This window comes from Arvicola amphibius, chromosome 14 (assembly GCF_903992535.2).
Source record: "Arvicola amphibius chromosome 14, mArvAmp1.2, whole genome shotgun sequence".
Lineage (NCBI taxonomy): Eukaryota > Metazoa > Chordata > Mammalia > Rodentia > Cricetidae > Arvicola > Arvicola amphibius.
In genome coordinates this window covers 30,296,018-30,310,730 of record NC_052060.1, presented here as the reverse complement: position 1 = coordinate 30,310,730, position 14,713 = coordinate 30,296,018, and the positions used below count along the sequence as shown (strand labels likewise).

The following is a 14,713-nucleotide window of genomic DNA, read 5'->3' as shown; positions in this document are numbered from 1 at the left end:
CAAGTGGAAATGTGACTCCGGAGCTACGTGACGTGTTTTCTAACTCAAGAAAGGTCAATTTTGAAAAGAAGGAAAGACAATACTATCTAACAGAGGTGCACAATGTTCTCATCTGTCTAATTTGTCTCTATCTCCAGTCTATTCTGAAAGTCTCCTGGTAGTGCAGGGTCAACAGCTCAATGTTCTGTAGTGTGCTGCCACCTGGTGGCCTGTTCAGGGAATGACAACAAACACAGCAGGCTCACCTGCAGAGGAAAAGTATAATAAAAATTCACCAACCCACAGCCGGAGACTTGCCAGGAACAGTTTCCAAGAGGGTAGGACCTTTTGGAGAGGAAAACAGAAGGAACGAATGGGTTGATGGACGAGAACAGGGATTAAAGAGGTGAGCAGAGGCCAGGGGAGTAAGAAGGAGAGAGCAAGCAAATGTGTAGGGTTTGGGAAAGCTCTGCCTGAATGCAAGAAGTACCTGCAAACACCTCTGAAGTCCAGGGCATTCCCCAGTCTTCCAGCCTCAGTGGCGGCTGCTGGCTAAGTCTGGGTGACACTATAAAGACACTGGGAGCCAGGAAAGCTCCTCTTAGACTTCCCAGACTGTGGTGACAAGGCAGCACTATGCACACGCGCGCACGTGTGCGTACACACACCACACACCTGCACCCGCACACACACATGCACATACTACATGTGCGCACACACACTACACGTGCACATGCACCACACATACCTGCACCCGCACACACACCTCATGCACATACCATATACATGCAAGCACATACAACCCACACACACCCCACACACATGTATGCACACATACATCACACACAGAGAAGCATATATGGTTGTTTATTTTTTTAAAGATTTATTCACTTTGTTTTATGTATATCAATGTCTTGCCTGCATCTCTGTATGTGGGTCTTTTTAAAGACTTATTCATTTTGTTTTATGTGTATCAATGTTTTGCCTGCATCTCTGTATATGGGCTATGTTCATGCCTAATTCCATGAGGGTCAGAGTGGGGGTAGTATCCTCTGGACTTGGGAGTTAACAGATAGTTTTAAGACACCGTGTGGATGCTGGGAACTGAATCTGGGCCCTCTGCAAGAGCAGTGAGTTCTCTCACCCACTGAGCCATCCTCTCTCCAGGCCAACAACAGTGTTCTTAAAACTGCCTAGATTAATAGCTCCCAAGTCATGCTTGACTTTTTCCTCCTCACATTCCTATCAAAGCTGCCAGGAAATTATCTTAACTTGACTTCCAGAAAAATGATACAGGAACTGGAGAGATTGCTCTTGCAGAGGACCTGAATTCACTGCTCAGCACCCACATGTGGTTCACAGGCATTGGTAACTCCGGTTCCAGGGGATCTGGTTCTGTTTTTTACCTCCATGGGCACCAGGCATGCATGTGGCGTACATACATATATGCACATACATATATAAAACATTCAGACACACAAAAAACTAAATAAACCTACAAGAACTTATACGGAGTCCAACTGCTTCCTTCCCCCCTCATACCCTGACTAGTGGGAGCCAGTGCGGTTCAGTTCTCTCTGGGAGGCTGCAAGGGCCCCCAGCCCCTGGCTTTGCCTGTGCTGTGCAGGACAACACTGAGAATCTGTAATGCACGCATCACACCCTACCACACATCTGAGCAGAAGCTTCCAGTGACTTCCCATCTTCCTGACAGAGGAAGTTCTTGCCATGTCGTCTGTCCCCTACCCAACATATTCTGTCCATCTGCACTGGACCAGCTTCTAGGAATCCCACACCCTGTGGCTTTTTTTTTTTTATGTGCCCTGTGTCTGAAACACTCCTCTCCTCAGACCCCTCGTCTTCAAGGCCCAATAAGCAACTGATCTCATTTTTCTGCCCATCCCGGTGTAACCTCCACTGTGCTGCTCACTTTCTGATGGGTTTTACAGTTAGCCTAGCCACTGTGTCTGGTATGAATCCTCTCAACAGCAGTTGTGTCTGTTCCATGACAGCAAGAGTGGTCTTGGCCTGATTCTGTTAACTGATGGATCCGAACCAACCTTAACAATACCTATCAAGAGGGACAAATATTTATAGTTGAATAAAGCATAAAAAAAACCTCAAAAAACAAAAATAAGAGGTTTTCCAGGTGAGGTGGCAGACTCGGGAGATCTCTGTGAGTTCAAGGTCAGCCTGGTCACAGGAGTTCTAAGACAGCCAGAGCTACATAATAAAGAGAACTTGTCTCAACACACACACACACACACACACACCCCACAAGAATTTTGAGAACAGCTGGAAGTGATGGCATACACCTTTAATCCTAGCACTTGAGAGGCAGAGGCAGGCGGATGTCAGTAAGTCCAAGGCCAGCCTGGTCTACAAAGTGAGTTCCAGGTCAGCAAGAACTGTTACACAGAGAAGCCCTTTCTCAAATCCCCTACCCCCGCCTCAAAAAAGAAATTGACTGCTTTTGTATTAAATTGGAAAGGGGCTAGCTAAACATATCATTTTAAACATCAAGAATACACCCTACATTTGTTTCTATCATATTTGATATATCCTGATAAGAGTTCACTATGGTGCGTGTGTTATTTCCTTTTACTAAAGCCCCTTCCCAGGGCCTCTTTCACTGCTTTCTCTCCAGTTAAAGCCGGCATGTGAAACAGCTGGAGTTCTTGTGTTGTCCAGCTTCCGCCTAAAGCCTTTTAAAACCTGAACTACTTGATAAGCTTTGTAGCTATTTGTTGTTGCTAGACACAATTATTTATATAATACAAGGTTTTGTTTTGCTTCTCAGTACTTATTATTTCACTTTAGGTGAAAGGCAAAAAACCAAACAGTGGTATGACTAACAGCAGATATTTTTACCCTGCTTTTGCTTTTAAACAGAGCCTCTAATGGACATCGGCTTTTGGTTCCAATTATACTTTTCTATACTAAGAAAACCACTGAGAACGTTAGGCTAGTGAATGACTGGGGCAACGAAGTGCTTTGGGAAGCTAAAGATGGACAGCCACAGACATGAACTTGACACACAGCTGACTGGAGCCCAAAGTAACTGCAGCAAGGGCGAGATTTGCGCCTCAGAGCTTTCTCTGCATCTTGGCTTAAGTAGATTACCCAAAGTCATGAACAGAGACACAGTTTTCACGGAGAACAGAACAACATGACTTGGGATATCCTCTACCTTGCTCTCCGCCCCTCATGTACTCTTTCGTAATCCCTACGGGGTTTCCACAATCTGACAGAAGGCAGCGGGAGGGAGGGGTCGACAGGCCATTTCTTGCCACCACGTTGTTCGACTTAGCATTTCTCTAATCACCGTAATTAGCACGGAATATTTGGACAGGCTTAAGAATGCTGGCAGAATATGTATCAATAAAACGCTTACTACAGTCAGACAGTGGTGGCACTCGGGAGGTAGGGGCAGGTGGATCTCCAAGTTTGAGGCCAGCCTAGTCTACAGAGAGAGTTCCAGGACAGTTAGGGCTACACAGTGTGTGTGTGTGTGTGTGTGTGTGTGTGTGTGTGTGTGCACGTGCATGCACAGCTGAGGGAATGGTACACCAATACTACAGATTACTAGGCAATCAGTACAAAGTACAAGTATATGTGTGCCAACAGGGAAAACCAGCAAGATGTAGAGTTAAGTGGGGAAAAGCAATATAATATGCAGTTTCTGATTTATAAACTAGCCCTCTACCCACTCCTAAAATCTCTCAACATGGTCTATGTGATCCCACGAATATGTGTTAATCCTTGGTCATTTGCACACACGTATAGGAAGAAATCAGCACTGGTAGGACCCTGCTCCAGCCAGCACCCACTGCTACCTTTAGAGCAGGCTGCCACAGTGCTGACGAATGCCCAGATTTACGTTCAACCCTTGCTGTCTAAACATTTCAAAGGAAGGAACAAACAAAAAGGAATAAGGTATGCAAAGACTGGGAGAGCAAAGAAGAACAGAGCTGATTCTAGGATCTAGTCAATGAAGTACTGCTTCACCCTTTATTGCAGCATTGTGTCTAGAATCAGCACTCACCATTTTCAAAATGAATGAACAAAAAAAACACCCTTTCCTGGGCAAACACCCAAAGGCTAATTAAGGACCAGAGGGAAAACTCAAAGTAATGAAGGTTGGCTCCATTTTTTAAACATGTCAAATCCGTTTTCAAGGACTTTGCCTATTTCGTGGGTGAATTTTTCCTTCGGCGGTTACAAATGTAGTTTAAAAAGTATTTTGTTTCAGTGTCACAGAGCTTTTCCCTTTAGTCATATGATCTGAAGGGGCCAACTCGGGACCTGACACAAGTTACCAGGAGAAAGGCTGCTTGTCAAGGGGGGCCCTTAGGAAAACAAAGGTTCCCGTTCAGAGGAAATAACAGGATGGACTGAAGCCGGTGGTAGGACCAGAGCCTCCTTTCCTTCCAGGGCCTCCTCCTTCTTTCCTTCCAGGCTTGGCTGTGTGTGTGTGTGTGTGTGTGTGTGTGTGTGTGTGTGTGTGTGTGTGTGTATACATGCGCGCATGTGAGCGCACGAGCAGTCCAGCTGACACCGGCTCCAGTGGGAATCACTCCCTGCAGTCCCAGGAACTGCTTTTCCTACTCACTGTCCTTAGTGATGTCTCTTTAGTTACTCTTCAGAACTAAACCCAGTTCTTTAGAAGTCTGGGGACATATTTTTTTTTTCTTTGGTTCTTCTGTGTGTAGCCCTGGCTGTCCTGGAACTTGCTTTGTAGACCAAACTGGCCTTGAACTGTGGGATAAGGGATAAGGTGTGCACCACCGCCCCCTGGCGGGACATTTTTTTTTCACGCACATGATTCTACAAGCAAATATTCCTTTCTGAGTGGTGAGGGGGTCTTAGCTCATTGCTTTAGTTAGTTCTCGAGTCGAGGCTGCTGTTAGTCAAGGAAAGCATTTCTCAAAACGGTAACGAAGTGCCCCAAACTGAAGTTGACTAGTCCAGCCTTACGATAAACCGGGAAGAGCTACTGTTCTTGACTTCCGCGGTATAAACACAGTAGACTAAGCATCTAAAATTTAATATCATTAAAAATTTAATATCATTGGAGAGATGGCTCGGTGGCTAAGTGGGCTCAATCCCCAGCACTGAACTCCTAAGGCACACACACATGCCCATACACACAGGCATACACACAACAACACAAAAATAATTATTTCTTACACTCTAAATAATATGAATAAAGAGAAACCTGAAAGAGTTTCCTCTATCAATTAATAAAGTTATATTTTAAAATGTTAAAACTCAAAGTATGCTGCATATTTATCATAACTAGCTTGGTAATGGCACTTTTCTACAAACTGAAAAAAAACATTTAAAAATTCACTGAACTTTATTATTTAAATTTTTATTTACTTAGTTTCTTCATTTTTTTTCTTTTGAATCGGGGTTTCACTTTGTAGTCCAGGTTGGCTTGAACTCCCTAGATACCAGGCTAGCCTTGTACTCACAGCAATTCACCTGCCTCAGTTTCCAAGTGATAGGATTATAGGTGTGACTCTCTATGTCCAGCACCATAAAAATTCTACATAAGAATAAGTTATAAACCAAAGAGAATATTCCAATATAACTTAGCTAATTCTAAGGATCGGAAACGAGTGGTGTGTCTTTGGGTTTCTGGGAGGTTCTTTCCTTGTGCAAGAGCAAGCCTGTATTAGGGAGGTAGGTTTGGGCTTCTCACCAGCACCAACTGTGACTCGATGCCCTCTGATTACTGAAGGGCTTGTGGCGTTATGGGTAAGGCTGTACAACCATGCACACAGTGTAATTACTGTGGGTGTTTCAAAATGGAACACATTTTCCAACTCACTTAAGACTGAAAAATGCAACTATAAAGAGAGAGTTCAAGGCCTCCAGCCACAGGAGCATTGGTGAGAACAAGGAGACTGCACTTGGTAAAGTTCTATCAGGAAAAGGGGTGAGGAAAATTCCTCCAGGGAGGGCGCGCTGTTTATATGAACTGGTCTGGGGCAGGGCGGGGAGGCACAGACCACACATCAAAATCAGGATTCCAGTTAGAACCTTGAAGTGGCATTTCATTTGTGTTTTAATAAATAAAGCTTGCCTGAAGAACAGAGAACATCCACATTAGTCAGCCATACAGGCCAGGCAGTGGTGGCACACACCTTTAATCCCAAGCCACACCGGTTAGCCACAGAGGTCAGATGGTGGTGGTGCACACCTTTAACCCCAGCACCAGAGAGGAATGTAAGGCGGGATGAGACAGACACTCCCTTTTTTCTCAGTCAGAAGATTACATGGAGGTAAGAGCTCGCTAGTGGCTTGGCTGCTTTGTTTCTCTGATCTTCAGGTTGAACCCCAATATCTGTCTCTGGGTTTTTTATTATTCATGCTACAGAACCTGACTCTAAATTTGCTTCAGACAGAACGGTAATGCAAAATAAAACTCTCCCTTCTATAAACAGATGAAAAGGCTGACAACTGGCCTACCTGCTGGGACCCTGGCTCCCTACTCTACACCCTCAAACTAACAGGAGTTCAATTAAGAATCCTAGGATGAGGGGGCTGGAGAGATGGCTCAGAGGTTAAGAGCATTGTCTGCTCTTCCAAAGGTCCTGAGTTCAATTCCCAGCAACCACATGGTGGCTCACAACCATCTGTAATGAGTTCTGGTGCCCTCTTCTGGCCGCAGACATACACACAGACAGAATATTGTATACATAATAAATAAATAAATATTTAAAAAAAAAAAAAGAATCCTAGGATGGGAAGAAAGAGCCACCAACTCATCTTCATCCTCTTTGATGGCTCCTTCATCTCTTTCCATCCCTTCCAGTTATCCTAGGAGTCAATCTGATTTATCACAGAAAATTTGGACATTCCAACATTTGCAGGCAGGAAACTTTAACTCCAGAAATTTTGGTGAAAATTAATGTGCAAATACCTACACTGTTATGTAGCTTTAAATAAAGACAATCTGAATGGTAAGTCTAGATGGTTTCAAATGTCATAGAATAGAATAGGATAGAATAGACCACCAATTAGAGTTCTAAAGAGGGGAGGAGGCGGTAAAAGATAAAGAACTCCAACGCCTGGCACTGCCGCAGAAGGCCATGAGGTGGCACAGGAAGCATCCTGGAAGGAGTCAGAAGGACTCTGCCTGCTGCTCTGCTTTCCGGCGCTGGTTTCCTCATCCGTCTACACCACAGGCACGCTGTGATCTGCTGCACTTCCGCCCTGCCTCTTCTCCTTCACTTCGCCTGCTAACATTACTCCTACCCATGGAGACGATTCACACCCCGAAGGTGCTAGGCTTCTGAATACAGCAAAGACACAGGGAAAGTGATGGCCAGGGCCAGCAAGAAGCCAGTGACAGCATTACCAAGAATGCGTGTCATCTGTCTAAATGGAGACAAGAAATACGCACCGAGTAAGCATTTTCCATGTGTGTAAGGAGACGCTTGAAAAGCGGAGTCAGGGCCTTGGCACTCGGCTTTTACAGTTTCAGTTCTATTGTACTGTTTTTAAAGTGATTAATCAAGGTAAATGAGTTGAGAAGCATTTGGAGAATTAAGGGAAATTAAAACTGCCAAAGCAAGACAAATTTAAATTACTTTCACTGCAATAGATTATGTCCAATACATTTCTACATAAAATTGGATGGAGGAACGGAAGAGATGAGATCACTGGTCCCTTCTCCACCACCTCTCTGATCATTCAAGTTCTTACCCCAGATATCTGACTCCCGATGTATATTATTGATATAGAATAATTGATAAACACATCACCAGACCAGACCTCTCTCTTGAACTTCTGACCCATCAATCCAACTATGTTCAATACTTCCCAAATGACGTGTGCAATTTAATTCAAATAAAATTACCAACACAGGCTTGATAATCATGTCAGAGATAATAATTGTTGCGGGAGATTCATTCACATTGACTGTCTGAGAGAGCCAATGAAGTTAAATTAGAGGACAGAGTCAACATCAAGCTGGCCAGAATTAGCCACAGAGATGATGGAGGAGGACCCAGTGAGCAGGACAGAGAGATGCACAGGAAGCAGCAGAGAGGGATTTAAAGATCCTTGGATGTTTTCCATCTGGGAAACATGGAGAGTGGGGCCAGTTACTGTTTTCTCATCTGCTCTTTGATTCATCAGCTTTTGTCCCAATTTCTGACTCCTGAGTTTTTACTGATAATACAGTAATCTACATAAATACACAAAATAACAATCTTAAAAAGAACTATGGAAAAAAAGAAGAAAAACTAAACATCTAAATAAAACAGCTAGTGGGATTTAGTACTGGCTTCGTATGGACAGATTAGCCAGTAAGTAGAGAGAGAGCCAAGGGCCAGACGTCATGGTCTTGATTTGTTTTGTTTGAGACATGGTCTCTCTAGGTAGCCATGGCTGTCCTGGAACTCACCATATAGACCGGGCTGACCGCAAACTCACAGAGACCTGTCTAGTCCTGCCTACCGAGTGCTAGGATTAAAGGCCAGTGATCTTCTGCATATATGGAAGCAGAGGGAAAGAACTGTTTAATGAATGCCACTGGGTTGGGGCTGCTGTCTTATCACACAGAAATTAGATCCATTTCAAATACTACACAGAAAAATCTATTGCAGATAGCATCTTAGTTATTATTCTATTGCTGTGAGGAAACACTATGACCAAGGCAACTTATAAAGAAAGGCATTTAATTGGTGACTTCCTTACAGCTTCAGAGGACAAGTTCATAATTATGGTGGGAAGCAGACGGGCATGGATAGCACTGGAACGGAAGCTGGTAGCTTTACATCCTGATCCTCCAGCAGCATGCAAAGAGAGAGAGAGAGAGAGAGAGAGAGAGAGAGAGAGAGAGAGAGGGGAGGGAGAGAGGGAGAGGGAGAGAGGGAGAGAGGGAGAGAGGGAGAGAGGGAGAGAGGGAGAGAGGGAGAGAGGGAGAGAGAGAGAGAGAGCACGAGCGTAAGACTGACTGACCTGACCTGGGCTTTTGAAAGTCTCAAAGCCCACCCCCAGGGACATACCTCCTCCAATAAGGCCACACCTCCTAATCCTTTTCAAACAGTTCCACCAGCCGGGGACCAAGCATTCAAACATATGAGCTTATGGGGGCCATTCTCATCCAAACCATAAAAGACGGAGTGAAAAGAAAACATGGAACTTTTAGAGAACACCATCTGATTACACCTCTGACTTTGAAGTTCTACAGGTAAATATCATTTCAGAGGAAAGGAAAATATAAGCACTAAAATCTAAACCTTCTGCTCATCATGAAACCGTGAAAGAACAAGCAGAAAGAAACATATAGAGCTATAGACATAGAAACTTTTCATTTACATAGACCAGCTATATATGTGTAACATAATATATGTATAACATAATAAATGAGAGAAGATACATAACCCTGCCTAAAACACACACTCAAGGAAGTACCAGAACCAAGGAGAAGGGCTCAGTATACAAGAAACAGGGATGGGCTGAGCTCACACTTTGCTGATGTCCCCCTGTGTCAGTTTTTCTGCCTCCAGCACTGAGGACTGAGCACAGGGACTTGAGTGCGCCAGGCAAGCGCTTTATCACTGACCCATGTTCCTAGCTCATCACAAGATGTGATTACAGAAAACAAAGACAGTCAGATAGGAGTGCCTGCCTTGCAAAATCTACTCTGGACTCTTTTTCCTTTCCTCCACTTTTAACATTTCATGACTTCCACCCCCGTCATGGTTTGCCTTTCCCCCAGAGAACTCCTTTAAGTTCAACTACTGATCCATGAATATCTTCAGCGATATGAACCTAGTAAGTAATAACTTGGAAAATCTAACTGTGATAATCTTTTTGTTAATCCTTCCGTGGACTCTTTCCTGTTTTGAGATTGTTTCTTTGCAAAGCAAGCTCTATCTGTTTAATTAATGAACTTTCCCCTGAATTTCAATGATAGCATGAAGTAAAAAGTACAGTCTATCCTTTTATATTAAATTTTGGCAGAAGACTTAGATTTGAACCTCCTGATTCTCGTCACAGTGTCTGATCGTGTTTCATTTTCCGTTTATAATTATAAACGTAAGTCTAGATCAGCATCATGTGACTTCCCGCAATAATGAAAACGCTCTATTCTCCCCAGGGTGTCAGCCTCGGGTGGCTAGCAATTATTAGAAATGTGGCTAGTAAACTTTCCAATTTCATTTATTTTAGTTAATTTAAATTGAGATGTGAAAAGCCACATGTGGCAGATGGTTACTATACTGTATAGTCTAGTTCTAGTTTCTTCTGTATTCATGACTCAGATGGGCTCTTCTAGCCAATTTGTGGTCGCTGCTGCGTTCTTCCACCTGACCCTCCCTTCTCCTAGACCTACTAAGCTCTGAGGAGAGAAAAGATGGCTGTCAGGGACAACAGCTCCTAGTGTACTGCAGGATAAGGCCAGCAGGCCTTGATGGGAAGGCAACTGTGTCTGCAGGCCTCTCCCACCCCCTCTACTGCCCAACCCACAGACAGACAGAAAGGTGGGCGGAGGGAGAGAGAATGTGCAGGAGAATGGTACTCGGCACTATCCGGCACAGAGGACAACTCTTTTGTACATCTTTTTTCCGGTACTGGATTTGAGAAAAGAGATTCCTTCAGAACAGGACAACACTGTTCCTAACGGGTTGGGTTGCTCTAGCAAGAAATGAAGTGACAGACAAAAGGAGTCCAATAGAATTGCTCCTTACTGTGGTACCAACTTTGACAATAAGAAATATCACCGTTTAAAAACAGCTCAAATCAACCGGTGTCCTCATAAGCCAGGCAGATGGAGACAGAAAGGCCAAGTGGTTACGGCAGTAGAAACTGGAAAGATGCAGCTACAAGCTAAGGCACGGTGAGGGCTTCCAGAAAACACTGGCAGCCAAGAAAAGGCAAGGAGGGTGTCTTTCTGAAAGACTTCTGAGGAGGCATGACCCTGTGACCCCTTGACTTAAGACTTCCAGCCTGCAGAACTATGCGAGAACCCATGTGTTTGAGCTGCCTGGTTTGTGGTATCTTACTACTGTGACAGAGGCCCTGGGAGTTAGTGCAGGCTCACTCGCTAAAACAGGACTGGAAGCATCAGCTGGTCCCGCACACAAGATAAGTGTCCCACATTTTCATAGGGCTGAATGAAAGTATCTAAGTTCATATTCTGATCTTGCTTGATGTATTGTTTGCAAGACTACATTTTAACAGCATGCTATCTTGGGACAAGAGTAAAAAGTCACAACAATTTATTTAAAAAAAATTGATGTGTATGAGAGTACATGGTGGGGCAGAGACTAAAGCGGCGGGGGCAGCTCTCTTTAGTGGACCTTGATTTCCAACCAAGAACCAACCAACTCAACACGACACAGCAGAGCCCGGAGCCACAGAAGACAAGACTCACACCTGCTTTCTCATTGGACTCTCGTAAGCCATCTTCAATCTTCTGTGCAGACACAAGCTTTCTCTACTGTTGAGAACATGAACCAAGAGCTCCCCAGTTTTATCTTGTACAGAGCTTGCCTCAGAGAGATGAACTCCGTTCTCTGGGTCTGCAAGCATGAAAATCCCAGACTCTGACAGCCCAAGTTTCATTCTCTGCCCTCGCCTGAGCCATCTGATAACAGCCCTTTGCTACGCCCTTTCTACAGAGAAAGATGGGGCGAGGGCCACACAAGGAGCAACTCTGCATCAATAAAGATGTGATTTCACCTTTATTTTTCATTTTGCTTCACCTTTTTTTTCAGCATCACTGATTAAAATGCTAAAATAAAAATAATCGAATAGGGGATAGGTAAATAATTCTAAAGGTGAATACCAATGTGATTTAAAAACAAAGTGATCACAGATATAAAATAAATATAACGCATCAATAAAGAACTTTAATGAAGACCCATTAAGTATAATCCTGAATACTATATATATATATATATATATATATATAGCTATAGAACAAAACAATTTTCACAATTGAAATTCAATAAGACTACTTTTAATTTGAAGATTAAGACTACTTTTAATTTGAAGATTTATTTTAAAGAAATTTTCATCTCTTGGTAGTAAAGGATACATATTTCTCCACCAGTCACATTTTATTGCCTATTGTGGGCAGGGCATTGAAATACCAGGGAATTCTTTTCAGAGACAACTGATCTTGATGGACAACTTGCAACTTATAGAAATGATCACGCACCTCAGTAGCAGAGTCTCTCTTTCGAGCATCTTCAAAAGAAATAATTTTCTTGGCACTCATCTTATCAGAGTCGGCAATGACGTAATCCCTGGGGGAGTAAGCACTGGACAAGCTTCCAACCAGCCTCAGGATCTCAGTGGTATGTCCACCTAGAAACAAATGGAATATGGTCTAAGATTAAGAAACACCGTAGGGCCAGGCGGTGGTGGCCCATGCCTTTATCCCAGCACTTGGGAGGCAGAGGTAGGCAGATCTCTGTGAGTTCACAGAGATATAGTCACTATGGTCTATGTAGTGAGTTCCAGGACAGGCTGCAAAGCTACACAGAGAAACCCTGTCTTCAAAAACAAAAACAAAACAAAACAAAAAACAGAAAACACCCATGCCCCATGAGAGGGATTATTGGAGAGGTAGCTAAGTGGTCAAGAGCACTTGATGCTCTTGTGTCTCGTGCCCATCCTTCACTCCATTTCCAGGGAACATTGAGATTCCATTGAGATGGCTCAATGCGTGAGTTTTCTTCTCTTGTAGAGGATCCAAGTTAAGTCCTGAGCCCCCACTTTGGGCAATTCCAGCTTCAGGACACCTGATGCTTCCATGGTCACCTGTACACTCACACACACACACACACTCCTTACATAGACACACACATTCACATAATTCAAAATAAAATCTTAATTTAAGAAAGGAACCTACCACGGATACATGGAAACGTTTCACCACATTATATCAGTGTCATGCTTTTCAGGGGTGGGGAACTAATGTAACTGCATTTTTCCCAAAAGACATGTGAACATGAACATAGAAATACGATCTATGCCCTTGAATAAATACTACTTTTATACAAAAGACAATAAATGCATTTTAAAAATTGATACTATCTAGCCAGTGGTGCGGGAGAATTGTCTATATTCTGTCAATTATGTTTTAAATAAATGTTGGCTGGCCAGTAGCCAGGCAGGGAGTATAGGCGGGGCAACCAGACAAAGAAGTAGAGGTGGGGCAATGAGAACAGTATTCTGGAAAGAAGGCAGCTCTTCCCGCAGTCCTCTCCAGACACTGCAGAAGCAAGATGTGGCCTGCCCCGCTGAAAAAGGTACTGAGCCATGTGGCTAACATAGATAAAAATAATGGGTTAATATAAGTTATCAGAGCTAATACGATGACTGAGCTAATGGGCCAATCAGTTTATCATTAAAATAGACTCTCTGTGTGATTTTCTTTGGGATTTATCGGCTGTGGGAAATGAGCAGGACAGAAAGCCCAACTAGCAGGCCCTCATGTTACAAGCCAGGTGGTGGCAGCACACACTTTTAATCCCAGCACTCGGGAGGCAGAGGCAGAGGCAGGTGGATCTCTGTGAGTTTGAGGCCAGCCTGATCTACAAGAGCTAGTTCCAGGACAGGCTCCAAAGCTGTCTCAAAAAACAAAAACAAACAAACAAAAAAATTAATACTAGCATTAAAAAAAAGGATGGTGCTTACACATATAAGACACTTTCTTAATTTCCTGAATTTTCAGGAAATCAAGAAAGCTGGCAGGGAAAAGGCAAGACACACACATACACATAAAGAGAACACAAGGCAAGAAGAAAGCCACAAAGGGCTATGAATAACAAAACAAATCAATTTCCTCAAAACAAGAACGACCCTGAAAAAAAAGCTAAGAAGACTTGAAACTAGAAACAACAGGCAGGCAGGAGCAGAATTGTTAGAGCATGAGAGAGTAAGAGCTGAGCTGTTTTCATGGGGCAACAGGAACACTGGGAAGAATGGTAAAGGTGGAGTCAGGTCAGGCAAGCAAGACCAAAACAAGACAAAGAGGCTTCTGTGTGGAGAGCTGACTCCATGCTCTGACATCAGGGTGTAAGGTTCCCCGAGGAGCACTGCTGGCCTCTCTAACCTCAGGTTCCAGCAGAGGCCTCTGAACACTGAGGTCTTCAGCGCGTGACTACTTCCACCAACGGAGTCTATACTCAGTTTCTTAAATTCTGCTATCTAAAAAAATACTGACACTTTATTTACAAAAATCATGACTTTAAAAATTAATTACAGTGTGGGCTGGAGAAAAGGTTTGCAGTGAAGGGTTCTCCCTGTTTTTGCAGCGGATTGGAATTCAGCTCCCCGGAACCGCATGGAGTGACTCACAACTGCCTATAATTCCAGCTCCAGGAGATATGACACCCTCTTCTAACCTCCCAGGCCACAGTCCACACACACATACACATTAATTGGGAAAAAAAAGTCTTTTATTAGAAAATCAATTACTGTCATCCCCTCAGTAACTATGGGCACAGGGTTCTGGGTCCCCCACAGAACCCCAAATCTTCATATGCTCAAGTTCTTTACAAATAAAGTCTGTTGTTTTTACCTACACACTTAGCCTATACATTTTCTCCTATATATTTAAAAGCATTCCTTGATTACTTACTTAATATAATGCAAACGCTACCTAAAGAGTACATTGTGTTTTTTAAGGAATAGTGGAAAGTTTGCACATGTTCATTATAAACGCATTCTTTTTCAAGTCTTTTTAGATCTGAGGATACAA

The 14,713-nt window shown here is 43.4% G+C and overlaps 1 protein-coding gene across 1 annotated transcript in view; it reads right to left on the bottom strand.

Moving 5' to 3' along the window:
- Positions 1–14,713, bottom strand: part of Alg14 (ALG14 UDP-N-acetylglucosaminyltransferase subunit) — a 71,638-nt gene that overhangs the window by 52,401 nt on the left and 4,524 nt on the right. Inside the window, exon 2 of the mRNA XM_038311908.1 lies at positions 12,164–12,312. Within this exon, the coding sequence (XP_038167836.1) occupies positions 12,164–12,312 (149 nt within the window). The remainder of the gene's footprint in view (positions 1–12,163; positions 12,313–14,713) is intronic.